Source organism: Gigantopelta aegis, chromosome 14 (assembly GCF_016097555.1).
Source record: "Gigantopelta aegis isolate Gae_Host chromosome 14, Gae_host_genome, whole genome shotgun sequence".
NCBI classification, from domain to species: Eukaryota; Metazoa; Mollusca; class Gastropoda; order Neomphalida; family Peltospiridae; genus Gigantopelta; species Gigantopelta aegis.
Window position 1 is genome coordinate 49343465 of NC_054712.1, and position 19184 is coordinate 49362648.

At 39.4% G+C, this 19184-nt stretch overlaps 1 protein-coding gene across 1 annotated transcript in view; it reads left to right on the forward strand.

Moving 5' to 3' along the window:
- LOC121389443 (slit homolog 3 protein-like) overlaps positions 1-19184 on the forward strand; it is a 33231-nt gene that overhangs the window by 7846 nt on the left and 6201 nt on the right. The window contains exons 5-9 of the mRNA XM_041521073.1: positions 6897-7010; positions 7836-7952; positions 10511-10655; positions 11376-11496; positions 15670-15821. Of these exons, the coding sequence (XP_041377007.1) occupies positions 6897-7010; positions 7836-7952; positions 10511-10655; positions 11376-11496; positions 15670-15821 (649 nt within the window). The remainder of the gene's footprint in view (positions 1-6896; positions 7011-7835; positions 7953-10510; positions 10656-11375; positions 11497-15669; positions 15822-19184) is intronic.

Genomic DNA, 19184 nt, shown 5'->3' on the forward strand with positions numbered 1-19184 from the left:
GCTCTGTCGTCCAAAACAGAAAGTTGGGGGGTGGGGGGGGGGGGGGGGGGGGGGGAAGGAGGGACCGCCTGCACTGGCAGGTGCAAGGGAGCACCAGTAGTCCGACCGGGATCGGTAGCAGGCGGGGGTGGGTGGTGGTGCTATGGAATTTTGAATGGAGCAGTTAATATGCCAAAGAGAAAAGGTGCGCAGTTTTGATTTGAAGGAATTTTGGCGCGAATTTTTAATGGTCAGTCTAAACTGTAAAGGGTGGTAGAGCTAGTATAAGTTTTGACTTTAGTATATCGAGAGTAACTCGTTAATTAGACCTAGGTGTTGCCGTGGTGTCTCCCTAGGTTCCCATCGGGCCCTGAGAAAGGGCCTGACCGCTTCTGGTCGTGGCATGACAACCCAGGGGAGACTCGTGCAATGTGGTAACACCGGTGGATAGGCGGCCGTTTCAGGGGGTCCAGATCGTTGTGTCGGTCTTGCAGCCGTTGTTATTCCTCCATCTCCAAATCACCAAGTACACACCAGCAGCTTTTTGGGGTTTGGGTAGGGTAGGCTGATATTCTTTTGTTCAGCCATTCCCTGGGTGCAGTGCAATTTTTGTACTCGGAGCTGATATTCTTTTGTTCAGCTCCTTATTAGAGTACGTGCTGGGCCATTAACTGGGTGCGGGTGCATTGTTATGATTAGGCAATGCACCCTGTGTACTGTTGCAGAGCATGTTGTTTTGTATGTGTTCCCTATTATGGTGTTTAGGTTGTTCCTATTGTCCTAGCATCCTAATCGAGTGTAATGCAACCAACGTCTTTTCAGAGCCACCACTCCCCCCCCCCTAGCCTTGGATTATAATGAAATACAAGGCCAGAGGGGGAGTTATTCTAGCTTATTTGAAGGGGGTTGTCCCTTATAGTGTAGTATATTGGTTAAAAAAGCAGTGCTTTAACATATATACATAGTTTGTGAAAAAATAAATAAAGAGGGTTCCATTTATTGGCAAAGAAATATATAAGTGCATTATATACAGGTAAAGGCCGTGTCCGTGACGCACACTGTGGCTAACCGAAAATAGAAAACAGCAATATTATATTAAATTCTTATCTGGTTAAACCGTGTGGTCATTTTCTAAAGGTATTTTGGTTAGGGGGGATCCAAACTTAGCCAATGGGCTGTCGTTATTATGGTGTCCTAATTGGCGTCTTATCTGGTTTCTGATTGGTTATTAGTTTGCTCCAATTAACGGCCCTGCTGTGAATCACAGTTGGGTATAAAGATAGCTATGTTCGCATGACTCATTAATGAATTAATCATGGTTCGAGTTGCTATTTTTGGCAGTAGTTATGTAAGGAGATTGGAGCAACAAACCGGTGGCGATTTGAAAGTAGATGCGGAATGCCGTTTATATGGACGGGGTGGTATGCGGTCAGACCGCATACCAGAGGATTTGCTAACAGAGGCCCTTGGCTATAAGGTGGATTTAGTGATAATCCATTTGGGAGGCAACGACTTGACACCTGAAACCGACCCGAAGAGCGTGGTGCTACAGCTGGTATCATTGAGAGAGCGGTTTCTAGCAAATGGGGCAGACCGGGTATGCTTCCTGGAGCTATGTAAGCGGGGCGTATTCAAGAAGTCCCCTCACATGACTATGGCGCATTTTAACACCATACGGAATGCGGTGAATCGCCGGCTGCGGAAATTAGTCAAGCACTATCCTGATGATTACCTGCCGGATGGGGTTCATTTTGGACCTCGTGGAATGCGGAAGTACTTCTTCCGCATTCGCAACACTATTAGGCGACAGTAGTGTTGTATATAAACCGGCCCTTTTAAGGGCCACCAATTCACCTGAAAGTGAATACCAATTGCAATTTGTTATTTTAACTCCAATCTTTCTCTTTACTCTCCCTTTAATTAGCTTTCTATTTCTACCTAGTCTATGATGGTAATCACGGCTCGGGTCTAACATTCACAAGATACATATATTCATACAAAAATCAATGTTAGTTTTTAGAATATTCGCCACTTTCACTAGAGTGTATCGGGTCCGAGTTCAATAGTGGTTGCAGCTCTTGTGAAGGGGCTTACAAGTGGGTGGTTTTGAGTAATCCCTATAAATAATTTATTAGCACTATAGTGGGTCTTATCTTCACCTGTTCACCTTTGGCCCCTAGGTTGGAAAGCATCGATTAAAAGTTCGAATTGGTTGCAGTTCCTTCTTAGGGGCGTACTAGTGAAAGGTTATAAGTGCCTGTTGTTGCACTAAATGAGCACTACTTAGGTTTAGAAATCTCTACCTACCCACCTTTGACCGTAAGTTAGAAAGCATCGAGTTGAGTTCGAATTGGTCGCAGTCCAGGAGATAATGTTTCATATCTTCCCGGGAACCGCATACACAATCAGGATTTCTATTTTTAGAGAAAGAGCAGCTATTAAGTTGAATTGATCTGCCTAGTCGGATTTTAGTAATTATGTTATCTATGTAGGTATTAGAGTGTTTAGGCCTGATGGAATTAACTACTGGTTTTATATTGTAGTGCCAAACGGATTTGGTTTGGTCCCAGCCTGACTGCCAAAGATTAATGTAATGTTTCCTTGCTTTTGACATAAGTTCTGAAATTCCTAGTGGTATATGCTTGATATCAGTTCTGAATGAAAGTGCTGTTTTGGCTCCGTAGTCTGCTACTTCATTGCCGATGATACCTACATGGGCTGGGACCCATTCTAGTGTTACTTCTAAGTGTAATTGGTTAGTTATTTTAAGTTTATCATAGATTGCTGCCAGGATGTCTGGTCTAGTAGATTTATTATTTTGTAGAGATTGAATTGAGCTGAGACTGTCTGAGAAGATAACACTTTTAGAGTATTTTTGAAATATAATCCAGTTGATGGCTTCATAAATGGCTGTCAGTTCTGCTGTGTATACTGATAGGTTATCTGACAGCCGGGAATATCTGACAATTTTAGGGGTTTTAGATACTTTTTCTTCTGCTACAGCGAAGCCAACCCTATCATTATCTGGGTTTTTTGAGCCATCCGTATAGATATGGACATGCTCCGGATAATTTTCATTAGCTGCGGCTTCGAATAAGATTTTTTTTAAAGGTGGGAACGGCGTGGCATCGGTTGCCTTTTTAATTAAATATGGCGTATGGCAGTCTATAGGATGGTTAATGTGGTACATTGCCAACAGCGTATGATCTATGCCAGTTTCTATTTCTATTTTATTGGCCGTAGTGGCGAATGAATCATTTAAATTGTTATTGCCTTTGCTTATCTTTCCTGGTTTAGTTGCTACTGGGGTAAGTTCTTGAACTGGGTGATCTAATATAAGTGAGTGGATTTTAAGATGATATTTAAGATGTTGTAATTTCCTTCTGTATTCCAGCGGCATGATGTTAAATTCTACTTCTAGACTCTGGCCGCTGGTATTGGAAGGGACTTTAGCTATTATTCTTAACGCTTTATTTTGAATGATATCTAGTTTTTGAAGTAACTTTGGTGAGGCACAACTGTATGCCTGAGCTCCGTAGTCTATCCTTGACAGTATGCATGCTTTATAGACCATGAGCATTGCTTCAGTTTGTGCCCCCCCAGCTAGTACCGGAGATGGCTCTTAGAAGATTAAGAGTATTTTTTTAGCTATTGATTATTCCATTGATATGTTCTTTAAACGTGAGTTTGGAATCAAAGGTGACTCCTAGAAATTTAAATACTTTAACTCTCTGAATTACTTTATTATTTGAGGTTAATTGATAGTTTTCTAGTTGAGTTGTAACTTTATTGAAAAGCATACAGACTGTTTTAGTTTCTGATAGTTTAATACCCCAGTCCAAGGCCCATTTATTTATTTTGTCCATCTCTTGCTGCATTTGGTTAAACAGTGCCGGGATTGACCTGCCTGTTCGCCAGATGGCGCAGTCATCAGCAAAGAGAGCCGTGTTAAGTGGTTTAAGTGATTTAGTTTGACTTTTGGCATTAAGTGCGTTGGTTATATCATTTATAAAAATATTAAATAAGGTTGGTGAGATGACCGAACCTTGCGGGATACCATTGAAGATTTCAGTTTTATCAGAGAAGTGGCCATTTACCCAGACTGAAATAGATCTATTGTGAATAAATTAAACATGTTTCCTTTTATACCTTTGGTTTCTAGTTTTTTTAGTAGGCCTTCCCGCCATACCATATCGAATGCTTTTTCTATATCTATAAATATTGCTAGTACTTTATCTGATTTGCGGAAGGCATTATTAATACTATTTTGTAATTTTACTATCTGATCTATTGTAGAGTGTTGGGATCTGAATCCACTCTGCACATTAGTGATAAGTTTATTTTCTAACAGATAGTTATTGAGTCTTTTATTAATTATTGTTTCTAAGGTTTTACACATGTGTGATGTTAGTGTTATCGGTCGATAACTCCCCGGGAGAGAGTGATCTTTACCCGCTTTAGGGAGGCTAAAGCACTCTGCATGTTTCCATGCAGTGGACATTTTACCCTCCCTCCAGATTCTGTTAAAGAGCGATAACACCACCCGTAGGGCAACATCAGGCATGTGCTTGAGTAGAGTATAGCTAATTTGTCCGGCCCTGTGGCGGTACTTTTTTTGGCTTTAAGGGCTGTTTTTAGTTCGCTAAGCATTAATGGTTTGTTAAATTCTAGGTTGTCATTAGTATCATGATTGGTTGTAGGCGTATTATTTGTTGGTAAGGTATTATTTTTTGTCAGTTTATCTAGGAAATGTTTAGTGAAATTTTTATTGCTGCTATTTATACCGAAAGTTTTACTAAGAAGATTGGCCTTTTGTTTATTAGTGATAGCATTTTTATTTTTTTGGAGGACTGTGGTGGTCGCGCGGTGTCCTTGTATGGCTTTAACTTTACCCCAAATTTCTCTAATAGATGTTCTATTATTAATCTCGCTACAGAAAGTTTGCCAGCTGGCTTGTTTAGCATTGGTTATTAACTTACTTCTTCATTTTTTGCTATCTTATATTTAGTGTGATATTCTGGTTTTCCTGTTTTTAAAAATATTTTACGCATTCTATTGCGATAACCGCATTTAGTTTTGATTTCTTCCGTCCACCATTTGACTGGTCTATTTTTAGTACTTTGTTTAGTTTTAGGTATGTTTTTTTCGGCGATTTGAAGTATTTCATTAGTTAATTTGGTTGTTGCTTCGTCTATGGTTAGTTCGTTGTCTAATTTAATATTATTACAATCTTTAGTAAAATTATCCCAGTTGGCTTTGCTGAATTTAAAAGGTTTAAATATTTAATTTTCTGAGTAGTTAATGTTACATTTGTAGCTAGTTAAAATAGGGAGGTGGTCGCTATTGAGAGCGTTTAACACCTCCCATTGGGTATTTGCACTTATACAGTTTGATGTTATGGTTAGATCGATGGTAGAGGAGCCCACTAAGTAACTACTAGCCACATGGCCTCCGCACCTGGGCTGGGTGTGTATTAGAAAAGCTCGATGACCGTCGCGCAAAGGTATCACGTAACAAGTTGCCCATCTGGGCTTAAGTGCAATTTGGAACTGCACACGGCCCTCTAAAACAATTAATATCGCCACAGGCGAAAACAAAATTAAGAGCATGTACCGTCACAGTGTGTCACATAATCAGTCTGCATTAACGGTGTGTCACATAATCAGTCTGCATTAACGGTGTGTCACATAATCAGTCTGCATTAACGGTGTGTCACATAATTCAGTCTGCATTAACGGTGTGTCACATAATTCAGTCTGCATTAACGGTGTGTCACATAATTAAGTCTGCATTAACGGTGTGTCACATAATCAGTCTGCATTAACGGTCTGTCACATAATCAGTCTGCATTAACGGTGTGTCACATTTTGGTGGAGTGTAATAAGTCTGCATTAACGGTGTGTCACATTTTGGTGGAGTGTAATCAGTCTGCATTAACGGTGTGTCACATTTTGGTGGAGTGTAATAAGTCTGCATTAACGGTGTGTCACATTTTGGTGGAGTGTAATAAGTCTGCATTAACGGTGTGTCACATTTTGGTGGAGTGTAATCAGTCTGCATTAACGGTGTGTCACATTTTGGTGGAGTGTAATCAGTCTGCATTAACGGTGTGTCACATTTTGGTGGAGTGTAATAAGTCTGCATTAACGGTGTGTCACATTTTGGTGGAGTGTAATAAGTCTGCATTAACGGTGTGTCACATTTTGGTGGAGTGTAATAAGTCTGCATTAACGGTGTGTCACATTTTGGTGGAGTGTAATCAGTCTGCATTAACGGTGTGTCACATTTTGGTGGAGTGTAATAAGTCTGCATTAACGGTGTGTAACATTTTGGTGGAGTGTAATAAGTCTGCATTAACGGTGTGTCACATTTTGGTGGAGTGTAATCAGTCTGCATTAACGGTGTGTCACATTTTGGTGGAGTGTAATAAGTCTGCATTAACGGTGTGTCACATTTTGGTGGAGTGTAATAAGTCTGCATTAACGGTGTGTCACATTTTGGTGGAGTGTAATCATCTGACGGAACCAAGAAACCAATTGTACAAGAAAAATAGTCCACTGTGAAATTGTGTTAAAATAGTTGAGAGTATTTGGATTTTATTTTAAATTTTAATTTACATACCTATGGTATTTATTATTTTTGCACAGCTTTTTACAATATGTTTTAATTTAAAAAAAAAAATGATTTGCTCATCAGGTCTTTGATGAACTTATGGCACCGAAGAGCCGATGTTGTATTTATGCTGAGGTGTCTTTAAACAATCAATCATTTATTAATTTATAGAAAGATAGAAAGATAAACTGGATAATCTAAGTGATTAATACATACACACAGAGAAAAAAAACAACAACAACAAAAACAACAACCACAATCCTAAAAACAAGATAATTGAACTAATCGTTGCTTTGTTTGAAAAGATGTTGACGAATGTGCAAGTAACCCTTGTAAGAACGGAGGATTCTGTCTCGATGACGTCAACAGTTTCTTCTGCGCATGCCCACCGGGATATACTGGAGAACTGTGCGACAAAGGTAAATGCTGTAATTACAGTTATATAATCAGTTATTATGTTCACGAAATCTATTTCTGTAATCTACTGTTATGAACAGTTTTAAGACTTGGCCAAATTGTCGGGGAAGTGGAAAGTGGGGTATCCATGATAGGCGTACATGAGCCTTTGATAGACGTGCCAGATGGTTAATCTACTCATGAAGAAACCTGTTTTTTTATATATACTTTTTAATGCTATACAAAATGAAATGATTTTACAGGTTTGATCAGGTCATAATTAGAATGTGGGTGGCCTCCGATGTAAAATGTTTCTACGTCAATGGATAGATCCAAGTGTATGTTTCAGGGGTGGACTGGGTTAGCGTGCTCAGGTTCACGTTAGCGAAAATATCTCTATATATTTCAGAATCACGTGAAAATCTCTCTCTCTCTCTCTCTCTCTCTCTCTCTCTCTCTCTCTCTCTCTCTCTCTCTCTCTCTCTCTCTCTCTCTCTCTCTCTCTCTCTCTCTCTCTATATATATATATATATATATAATACAGATTGTTGTGATGTTGGCTCCAAATGTGTGGTAGTTTGATGCATTATACTATAACAATACCAGCCTGTTGTAACGATATTTGGAGTGGGAGCCATTATCTGTAGGGAGTGGGGTCACAGCCTCTGTACACAAGCCATATCTTTTATATATATAGAAAAGGACAAAACAAAACCACGTCCTTGTGGGGGAGGAGCGCGGGAGGAGGGGGCACAGGCCCCCATGGCTCCTACGGGCTTGCACTAGTCATCACGTTTCCATAGGACACTGTATAGAAACTTTCTACTTTTTATTGTATGCCCCTCCAGATTTCGACGAATGCCAAGCTGCCAACCCGTGTCTGTACGGTACGTGTATCAACCAGAAAGGCAACTACAGCTGCAACTGTACCTACCCAGAAATCACCGGCAAGCTGTGTGATGAAAGTGAGTCAGCATAGTGACGTATTAATTAAGTCATAGGTGTACGAGCTTTATTAGCGCGTGGAATACAAATAAAAAATCCAAGCAAAAAAACAACAAAAAACAACAACGACACAAAAACAACAAAACATAACAAAACAAACACACAAACAAAACAAAAACTGTTGGACTGAGAGTTCTAAAAATTTGTGTATCCCTGAAAGAAAACTAAAACTAAAATGTTTCGAATTTCAAGTGATTGGCGAGACTGTAGCCAACCACACTTTTAAATCTTACACAGCTTTTACTTTTTCTGAATATTTTATATTACGAAATTTAAATTAAAGGGGTATGTGTAATTCAGAATCAAGAGATAGTGAAGACTACTTAACAATAACTGTCGCAATAATAATATCTCAATCTTGGGAAAAGGAGGACTTCAACTACAACATAACATACATTATATAATATTCAACACTAACTATATCTGAACGACAAAACCATTTACTCTTTCAAAATAGCATTTCACAGTCAAAAGGATGTTTGTTTTAATGTTAGATCATAATGACGTCACGAATTAAATGACGCAAAACATCATCTCTGTGACATACACTCTGTATTTATGTGCTGCGATACAGAGTGACATACACTCTGTATTTATGTGCTGCGATACAGAGTGACATACACTCTGAATTTATGTGCTGCAGTACAGAGTGACATACACTCTGAATTTATGTGCTGCAGTACAGAGTGACATACACTCTGTATTTATGTGCTGCGATACAGAGTGACATACACTCTGAATTTATGTGCTGCAGTACAGAGTGACATACACTCTGAATTTATGTGCTGCAGTACAGAGTGACATACACTCTGTATTTATGTGCTGCGATACAGAGTGACATACACTCTGTATTTATGTGCTGCAGTACAGAGTGACATACACTCTGAATTTATGTGCTGCAGTACAGAGTGACATACACTCTGTATTTATGTGCTGCGATACAGAGTGACATACACTCTGAATTTATGTGCTGCAGTACAGAGTGACATACACTCTGAATTTATGTGCTGCAGTACAGAGTGACATACACTCTGTATTTATGTGCTGCGATACAGAGTGACATACACTCTGTATTTATGTGCTGCAGTACAGAGTGACATACACTCTGAATTTATGTGCTGCAGTACAGAGTGACATACACTCTGTATTTATGTGCTGCGATACAGAGTGACATACACTCTGAATTTATGTGCTGCAGTACAGAGTGACATACACTCTGAATTTATGTGCTGCAGTACAGAGTGACATACACTCTGTATTTATGTGCTGCGATACAGAGTGACATACACTCTGTATTTATGTGCTGCAGTACAGAGTGACATACACTCTGAATTTATGTGCTGCAGTACAGAGTGACATACACTCTGTATTTATGTGCTGCGATACAGAGTGACATACACTCTGAATTTATGTGCTGCGCTACAGAGTGACATACACTCTGAATTTATGTGCTGCACTACAGAGTGACATACACTCTGAATTTATGTGCTGCACTACAGAGTGACATACACTCTGAATTTATGTGCTGCAGTACAGAGTGACATACACTCTGTATTTATGTGCTGCGATACAGAGTGACATACACTCTGAATTTATGTGCTGCACTACAGAGTGACATACACTCTGAATTTATGTGCTGCAGTACAGAGTGACATACACTCTGTATTTATGTGCTGCGATACAGAGTGACATACACTCTGTATTTATGTGCTGCAGTACAGAGTGACATACACTCTGTATTTATGTGCTGCGATACAGAGTGACATACACTCTGTATTTATGTGCTGCAGTACAGAGTGACATACACTCTGAATTTATGTGCTGCAGTACAGAGTGACATACACTCTGTATTTATGTGCTGCGATACAGAGTGACATACACTCTGAATTTATGTGCTGCAGTACAGAGTGACATACACTCTGAATTTATGTGCTGCAGTACAGAGTGACATACACTCTGTATTTATGTGCTGCGATACAGAGTGACATACACTCTGTATTTATGTGCTGCAGTACAGAGTGACATACACTCTGAATTTATGTGCTGCAGTACAGAGTGACATACACTCTGTATTTATGTGCTGCGATACAGAGTGACATACACTCTGTATTTATGTGCTGCGCTACAGAGTGACATACACTCTGAATTTATGTGCTGCACTACAGAGTGACATACACTCTGAATTTATGTGCTGCACTACAGAGTGACATACACTCTGAATTTATGTGCTGCAGTACAGAGTGACATACACTCTGAATTTATGTGCTGCAGTACAGAGTGACATACACTCTGTATTTATGTGCTGCGATACAGAGTGACATACACTCTGAATTTATGTGCTGCAGTACAGAGTGACATACACTCTGAATTTATGTGCTGCACTACAGAGTGACATACACTCTGAATTTATGTGCTGCGATACAGAGTGACATACACTCTGAATTTATGTGCTGCGCTACAGAGTGTATGTCACAGACGTGACGTTTTACGTCATTACGATGTATTTATGTGCTGCTAGCGCCGGAGAGCAACTGCTGGGATCTGAAGAAGTACCAGAACCAGACGAAGGACAGTACCTACTCGATCGACTCGCCGGCCGGTGGGCAGATCCTCGCCAGGTGTGACATGTCCACCGACAATGGCGGCTGGCTCATCTTCCTCAGGTAAGAAGGAAGGGGAAATGTGATCCGCGGTTGATTTAGGATCGATCCCCGTCGGTGGGCCCATTGGGCTTTTTCTCGCTCCAGCCAGTGCACCACGACTGGTATATCAAAGGCTGTGATATGTGCTATCCTGTCTGTGGGATGATGCATATAAAAGATCCCTTGCTGCTAATCGAAAAGCGTAGCCCTTTCTCAATATCTGTGTGGTCCTTAATCATATGTTCGTCGCCATATAACCGTAAGTAAAATGTGTTGAATGCGTCGTTAAATAAAACATTTCCTTCCTTCCTCTACTACCAGATCTAGTTAGTAAGTATCATGGGTCAGACCAGTGAATAAATGTGTTGGTTGCAACCATATTGAAGATATACCAGACTAACATACAGCCTAACAGACGAATGCATATGAATGTTGGTATCAGCTTCATCAGTATATTTGATAGTTAGTTAGTGCCATGGGTCAGACCAGTGAATAAATGTGTTGATTGCAACCATATTGAAGATATACAGCCACACAGGCGAATGCATATGAATGTTGGTGTCACTTTCATCAGTAGATCTGATAGTTAGTCCATGGGTTAGACCAGTGAATATTTAGTTTTGAAGAGAAATCAGACTAATATGTAGATTTGGTATGGTAGATTTGATAGCTAGTGCCATGGGTCAGACCAGTGAATATCATGTTTTTGGTAATAAATCAGTATAACATGTTGCTATTCAGGCGGTACGATGGTGCTGTCAACTTCAACAAGACGTGGAACGAGTACAAGTACGGGTTCGGCGAACTGTCGGGGGATTTCTGGTGGGGTAACGAACTCCTACACACCTTCACGTCGGCAAAGGTAATCAGCTTGTAATAATACACGGCAAACTGTCGGGGGATTTCTGGAGGGGTAACGAACTCCTACACACCTTCACGTCGGCAAAGGTAATCAGCTTGTAATAATACACCGCGAACTGTCGGGGGATGTCTGGTGGGGTAACGAACTCCTACACATCTTCACGTTGGCAAAGGTAATCAGCTTGTAATAATACACGGCAAACTGTCGGGGGATTTCTGGTGGGGTAACGAACTCCTACACACCTTCACGTCAGCAAAGGTAATCAGCTTGTAATAATATACCGCGAACTGTCGGGGGATGTCTGGTGGGGTAACGAACTCCTACACACCTTCACGTCGGCAAAGGTAATCAGCTTGTAATAATACACGGCGAAATGTCGGGGGATTTCTGGCGGGGTAACGAACACCTTCACGTCGGCAAAAGTTTCGTTTTTCATGACGAAAATTACACATTAAAGATATTTTCCAGGTCTAGAATATCTGTATCTGTATAAACAAGGTGTTTGTTTTCGTCTTAACGTTTGTAGTAGCCCAATCGAGATGTTACCTTCCAATAATTTCGTACGTACGAACAAATATAATTATATCAAGAAGAAAATGATAATGACTTAATGACTGATACAAACATTAGCGCTGGCGAAGGAAGCGGGGGGTGGGTGCGGGGATGTTGGGTAAGGGGGCATGTAACCCCACACTTTTCTTAATCCTGCGATGGTTTATATATATATATATATATATATATATATATATATATATATATATATATATATATATATATATTTCCTATAACTTACCCATGATATTCATGTCATAAACCCATGTAATAATTTACTTTATTAACCCGGTTAATAATGGTATGCAAATTTACACGGTCTCTAGGTAATGTGTCGCTGTGGATGGGTCATTTGCTTATAAGCCAAGGTTTCACTACACAGATTCCTAATTGTGACACATGTTATGGTTCACATATTCACTTCTAGGAAATGGTGAAGAATTAAAACAATATGTATGTTTAATGGTAAGCCTTCTGACTGTATTTTGCCCATGTTATTTTGTAATATTGTGCATCGACCTTTTGGGACATGGGTATAGAGCGCAAGTGACAGCCGGAGTGAATCGGTTAATGAACCACCTGTTCGGACCGGTACTACAGCCAGATGCAGTCATCTAGCAAAAAACTGAGACGGAAATGTTCTCAGTTTTGGAGTGAAAATAAATGCTTATATAATGTATGTTCACAATGGTGTATGTTGTTAGTGCCAACGAGAACCCGCTCTATTGACAATCTTCGTTTGAAGTTGGGCAATTTAACATGGGTTTCAATGGCAGATGACATCTGTGTAGTGAGACCCAACAAGACCCGTGTACCTGAGCGTAGCGTTTTCAAAGATTTGTTTAAAATGCGTGACGTTAGACTAATCTGTGCTAATCGTGATGACGTCATATTATCGATGGCAGCGACTTTTGTACTGTAATTTACTAAAAATATAATCTAATGTTATTTTAGAAGTGTTATAGGATAAATAGAATTCGCTACTCGTGTTTTTTAATATGTAAAATATCAACCTCGTCTAGTTAATCGGTATTTGTCTCGGCAGAGCCTCGACAAATACCGATTAACATATACTCGGTTGATATTTTCCATATTAAAAAATACTTGTGACGAATCCTCTCTCTCTCTCTCTCTCTCTCTCTCTCTCTCTCTCTCTCTCTCTCTCTCTGTCTCTGTCTCTGTCTCTGTCTCTCTCTCTCTCTCTCTCTCTCTCTCTCTCTCTCTCTCTCTCTCTATATATATATATATATAGATATATACATACATACATCTATCTATCTATCTATCTATCTATCTATCTATCCATATATGTATCTATCTATCTATCTATCTATCTATCTATCTATATATATATATATATATATATATATATATATATATATATATATATATATATATATGTATATGTCTGTATGTGTGTGTGTGCGTGCGTGCGTACATACATGCATGTGTGTGTGTGTGTGTGTGTGTGTGTGTGTGTGCCCCAACTTTCTGGCACATTCTTACGCCACTGCTTTGCTTGAAAAGGTTAAATTGTCAACACTATGATGGTAGCTATGATGCGAGGTGAAAACTTTTAAAAAACCCCACTCGTAATAAGATTACTTATTAATGTAATCAGTCCATTTGTCAATAAGTGTATCAATGAAAATATATTCTCACTTTGATCAGGGAGGCAAGTCTTCGCTCTCGGTTGCCTTCAAATACGCGATCCGAATCGCTTGCTGTTAATTCGGAACTCATATGCTATGACGGCACTCACCGTGGCCGCCATCTTTATGGGAAGGATCTTTACTCATATTAAATATTTATAATGTAAAACAATAGGTTAAAAAAACTCCACCCCCATCATAGTATAAATAATTTGATTAGAAACTCACGTGTCGATGTAACGCGTTTCAACGTAACGCGTATACCACTCGTTAAATTTATATTTCCAGTGGCGGATCCAGAAAATCCATTTGGTGGGGGTGGGGGGGGGGGGAGGGCAGTGACATGAGGTGGAATGCCAAGGGAACTTTGGGGTAGATTTGGAGGGGGATCGTAAAACAAATGAAAATTAATATATAATAAAATTATAACTATCGCAAAATTTAGGGGGGCCCGGGCCCCTGCACCCCTCCTAGATCCGCCTCTGATTTCTGTGTGTGCTCAGAGATGGAGGTCAGGTAATCAAATAAGCGTGATTGAATCAAAATCTGCGAATCTGGCCACGGTGTTCTATTCCATTATGGGCGCCATGATAGCCGTGTGTAATTGAATAATAGCGGGTTAAAGAGACGGACGTCGACCAATAGACAGTTATAATGGCAGGGAGATTAGGTAAACAATTACGATGTGCTAAAGGAAACATATTCACCAGTGCCACGTCAATGCAATAACTGTCTTATTACGTCATTCAGTCGGTGAGCGCTCGGCTGAGGTGCTTACGTCGCAGGATCAAACCACCTCGGTGGATCCTTTCAATTGATTGGTTTTTTTTCTCGTTCCAACCATTGCACCTCAATGGTCAAAAGGCCGTGATATTTGCTTTCCTGTCTGTGAGAAAGTGCGTGGAAAGTGCTGCTAATGAGAAAATGTAGCGGGTTTCCCTCTGATGACTACGAGTCGTAATTACCAAATGTTTGACATCTAATAGCCGATGATTAATATCAACGTGGTCTAGTGGCGTCGTTAAACAAAACAAACTTTAACTTTATTTCGCCATATAATAAAAATACGAAAATACATTTTCTAATTCACAGATATATACTAAGTGATTGCACTGTATCAATTATTGTTACTATGTGAGTGCATCATGCATAAACAGATAAATAGGCCTACACTATGTGTAGATGGTAAATTGGTAATGTTTTTTTTTCGTTTGGAAAATACTACTAAATGATAAGTGATGTATATGTAAATTCTAGAATTCACCTATGTGTTTTGAATATAATATATAGTTGAATGTGATAATGTTCTGACATCACCCGTCAAAAATATTCCTGAAATGTGCTTCGTCATCACCAAGATCTAAGAATATAATGTTACCACGCTATGAATAATTATACTCTGTCGTCACCTGAAAAAAATGTGCCCTGGTGGTGTCGTTAAACAAAGCAGACGTTTAACTTTGTAATAAATACTTTTAGACCATAATTACGCTCGGACATCACTTGTTTGAATATTCGTCAATATATTTATAGTCTGACGTCACCTATATCTAACAATACTATTTTAATATAATAATGCTCTGACGCCATCTATATCTAAGAATATTTTTGACTATAATTATGCCTGCCGTCACGTATATCTAAGAATATTCTTGAATATAGTTATACTCTGGCGTCACCTATATCTAAGAATATAAATACAATTATGCTCTGGTGTCACCTGTATCTAAGAATATTCTTGAATATAATATTATGCTCTGACGTTACTTATGTTAAAGAATAACCATACTCAGACGGCACCTACATCTAAGCATATTCTTAAATTTAGTTATGTTCTGACGTCATCTCTATATAATATTCTTGAATATAATTATGCTCTGACGCTACTTACGTAAAATAATAACCATGCTGTGACGTCACTTATATCTACAATACTAGTATTGTTCAACCCTGTTTGCTATTTCCCCAGGCCACCGTGATGCGGGTTGACATGTGGGACTGGAAGGCTAACCATGCCTACGCCTTGTACGACAGCTTCCTCGTGGACGACGAGACGCACAACTACACCATCCACGTCGGCAACTACAGCGGGGACGCCGGAGATCCCTTCCACTTCAACTCGTAAGTGTATTTATTTTACAACATCTTTTATTGGCTGCAACTATATCACGTTGATGCTCCGATGTCGCCCGTCAAAACATACACTGGTTCCCGTTATATTGAAGTTGGAGGACCAGTCTTGCCTCCCACATCATTTAACATTACATGTAACCCGTGCTTTGTACAGTGAAGTTTACATGAGGTCTAATGGTCTTACACTGATCTTTTTCCCAAAATTACAACCGCCGTGCATATAGCCAGCACTCATTAGCCGAAGCTATATACACGACCGCCGTGTATATGGTCACATCTATGTTAAGCGAGAAACATGGCGGCGTCCATTAAGGTTGTATTTATAGAATTTATCGTTGTACACAGTATTTAGCACGATGTGTTTACTGTAGTCAACTGGATTGATCTCAAAATAATCCTTGCGAAATGCGATATCGAGAAGTACAAAGAATGCACACAGCAGTGCACATCAAACAAGGAGAAGCGAGCAGAACGATCTAAAAACGTTAAAAAGGCCTTGCGTATTATAAGTTTTAGTGTTCAAAATAAGTAGATAATATTTGAATTTAGGTTAAAAACGTACGTAGTGGATAGCAGAGGAAAGGAATAGCTTTAATGACACTACAGTGCATTGTAAGCTAAGAGTATTTGAATTTAGGTTAAAAACGTACGTAGTGGATAGCAGAGGAAAGGAATCGCTTTAATGACACTACAATGCATTGTTAGCTAAGAGTATTTGAATTTAGGTTAAAAACGTACGTAGTGGATAGCAGAGGAAAGGAATAGCTTTAATGACACTACAATGCATTGTAAGCTAAGAGTATTTGAATTTAGGTTACAAACGTACGTAGTGGATAGCAGAGAAAAGGAATAGCTTTAATGACACTACAATGCATTGTAAGCTAAGAGTATTTGAATTTAGGTTAAAAACGTACGTAGTGGATAGCAGAGAAAAGGAATAGCTTTAATGACACTACAATGCATTGTAAGCTAAGAGTATTTGAATTTAGGTTAAAAACGTACGTAGTGGATAGCAGAGGAAAGGAATAGCTTTAATGACACTACAATGCATTGTAAGCTAAGAGTATTTGAATGACACAACAATGCGTCGTAAGCTAAGAGTATTTGAATGACACAACAATGCATTGTAGGCTAAGAGCATTTCAATGACACTACAATGCGTCGTAAGCTAAGAGTATTTCAATGACACTACAATGCGTCGTAGGCTAAGAGTATTTCAATGACACTACAATGCGTCGTAGGCTAAGAGCATTTCAATGACACTACAATGCGTCGTAGGCTAAGAGTATTTCAATGACACTACAATGCGCCGTAGGCTAAGAGTATTTCAATGACACTACAATGCGTCGTAGGCTAAGAGCATTTCAATGACACTATAATGCGTCGTAGGCTAAGAGCATTTCAATGACACTACAATGCGTCGTAGGCTAGGCGCATTTCAATGACACTACAATGCGTCGTAGGCTAAGAGTATTTCAATGCCACTACAATGCGTCGTAAGCACACTACAATGCATTGGAAGCTAAGAATATTTCAATGACACTACAGTGCACTGGAAGCTAAGAGTATTTGAATCACACTACAGTGCACTGGAAGCTAAGAGTATTTGAATCACACTACAGTGCACTGGAAGCTAAGTGTATTTGAATTACACTACAGTGCACTGGAAGCTAAGAGTATTTCAATGACACTACAATGCAATGGAAGCTAAGAGTATTTCAATGACACTACAATGCACTGTAAGCTAAGAGTATTTCAATGACACTACAATGCACTGGAAGCTAAGAGTATTTCAATGACACTACAGTGCACTGGAAGCTAAGAGTATTTCAATGACACTACAATGTACTGGAAGCTAAGAGTATTTCAATGACACTACAATGCACTGGAAGCTAAAAGTATTTCAATGACACTACAATGCACTGGAAGCTAAGAGTATTTCAATGACACTACAATGTACTGGAAGCTAAAAGTATTTCAATGACACTACAATGCAATGTAAGCTAAGAGTATTTCAATGACACTACAATGCACTGTAAGCTAAGAGTATTTCAATGACACTACAGTGCACTGAAAGTTAAGAGTATTTCAATGACACTACAGTGCACTGGAAGCTAAGAGTATTTCAATGACACTACAATGCACTGTAAGCTAAGAGTATTTCAATGACACTACAATGCACTGTAAGCTAAGAGTATTTCAATGACACTACAATGCACTGTAAGCTAAAAGTATTTCAATGACACTACAATGCACTGTAAGCTAAGAGTATTTCAATGACACTACAATGCACTGTAAGCTAAAAGTATTTCAATGACACTACAATGCACTGTAAGCTAAGAGTATTTGAATCACACTACAGTGCACTGGAAGCTAAGAGTATTTCAATGACACTACAATGCAATGGAAGCTAAAAGTATTTCAATGACACTACAATGCACTGTAAGCTAAGAGTATTTGGTGTCTAATAAAAGTAAAAGTTATCGTTTGTTTTGTTTAGCGATACCACATTGATTTGTTAATCATCGGTTATTGGATGTCAGATATTTGGTAATTTTGACGTATAGTCTATGAGAGGAAACCCGCTACATTTTCCCATTAGTAGAGAGGGATCTTTTATATGCAACATACCACAGGCAGGATAGCTCATATCCTAGCCTTTGATATGCCAGTCGTGGAGCACTGGCTGGAACGAGAAATAGCCCCACCGACTGGGATCGATCCCAAACTGACCGCGCATCAAGCGAGCATTTTACTGGATCTTAACAATACAAACTATTACATTAGTTTTAAACATCTTCTTCTTTTTTTTTTTCTTTTTTTATGAATAACATGTAATCTCCAGAAATGTATTGTTTATTTAAACCGGCCTCGGTGGCGTCGTGGTTAGGCCATCGGTCAACAGGCTGGTAGGTACTGGGTTCGGATCCCAGTCGAGGCATGGACTTTTTAATCCAGATACCAACTCCAAGCCCTGAGTGAGTGCTCCGCAAGGCTCGGTGAGTAGGTGTAAACCACTTGCACCAACCAGTGATCCATAACTGGTTCAACAAAGGCCATGGTTTATGCTATCCTGCCTGTGGGAAGCGCAAATAAAAGATCCCTTGCTGCTAATCGGAAAGAGTAGCCCATGAAGTGGCGACAGCGGGTTTCCTCCAAAATCTGTGTGGTCCTTAACCATATGTCTGACGCCATATAACCGTAAATAAAATATGTTGAGTGCGTCGTTAAATAAAACATTTCTTTCTTTTTTTCTTTTGTTTATTTAACGACACCTCAGCACATTGTAAACTCCGGCTACGGTTAATTATGTTTCCATTTTGTGGAAGACCTGGTTGGCCGAGATGTTAA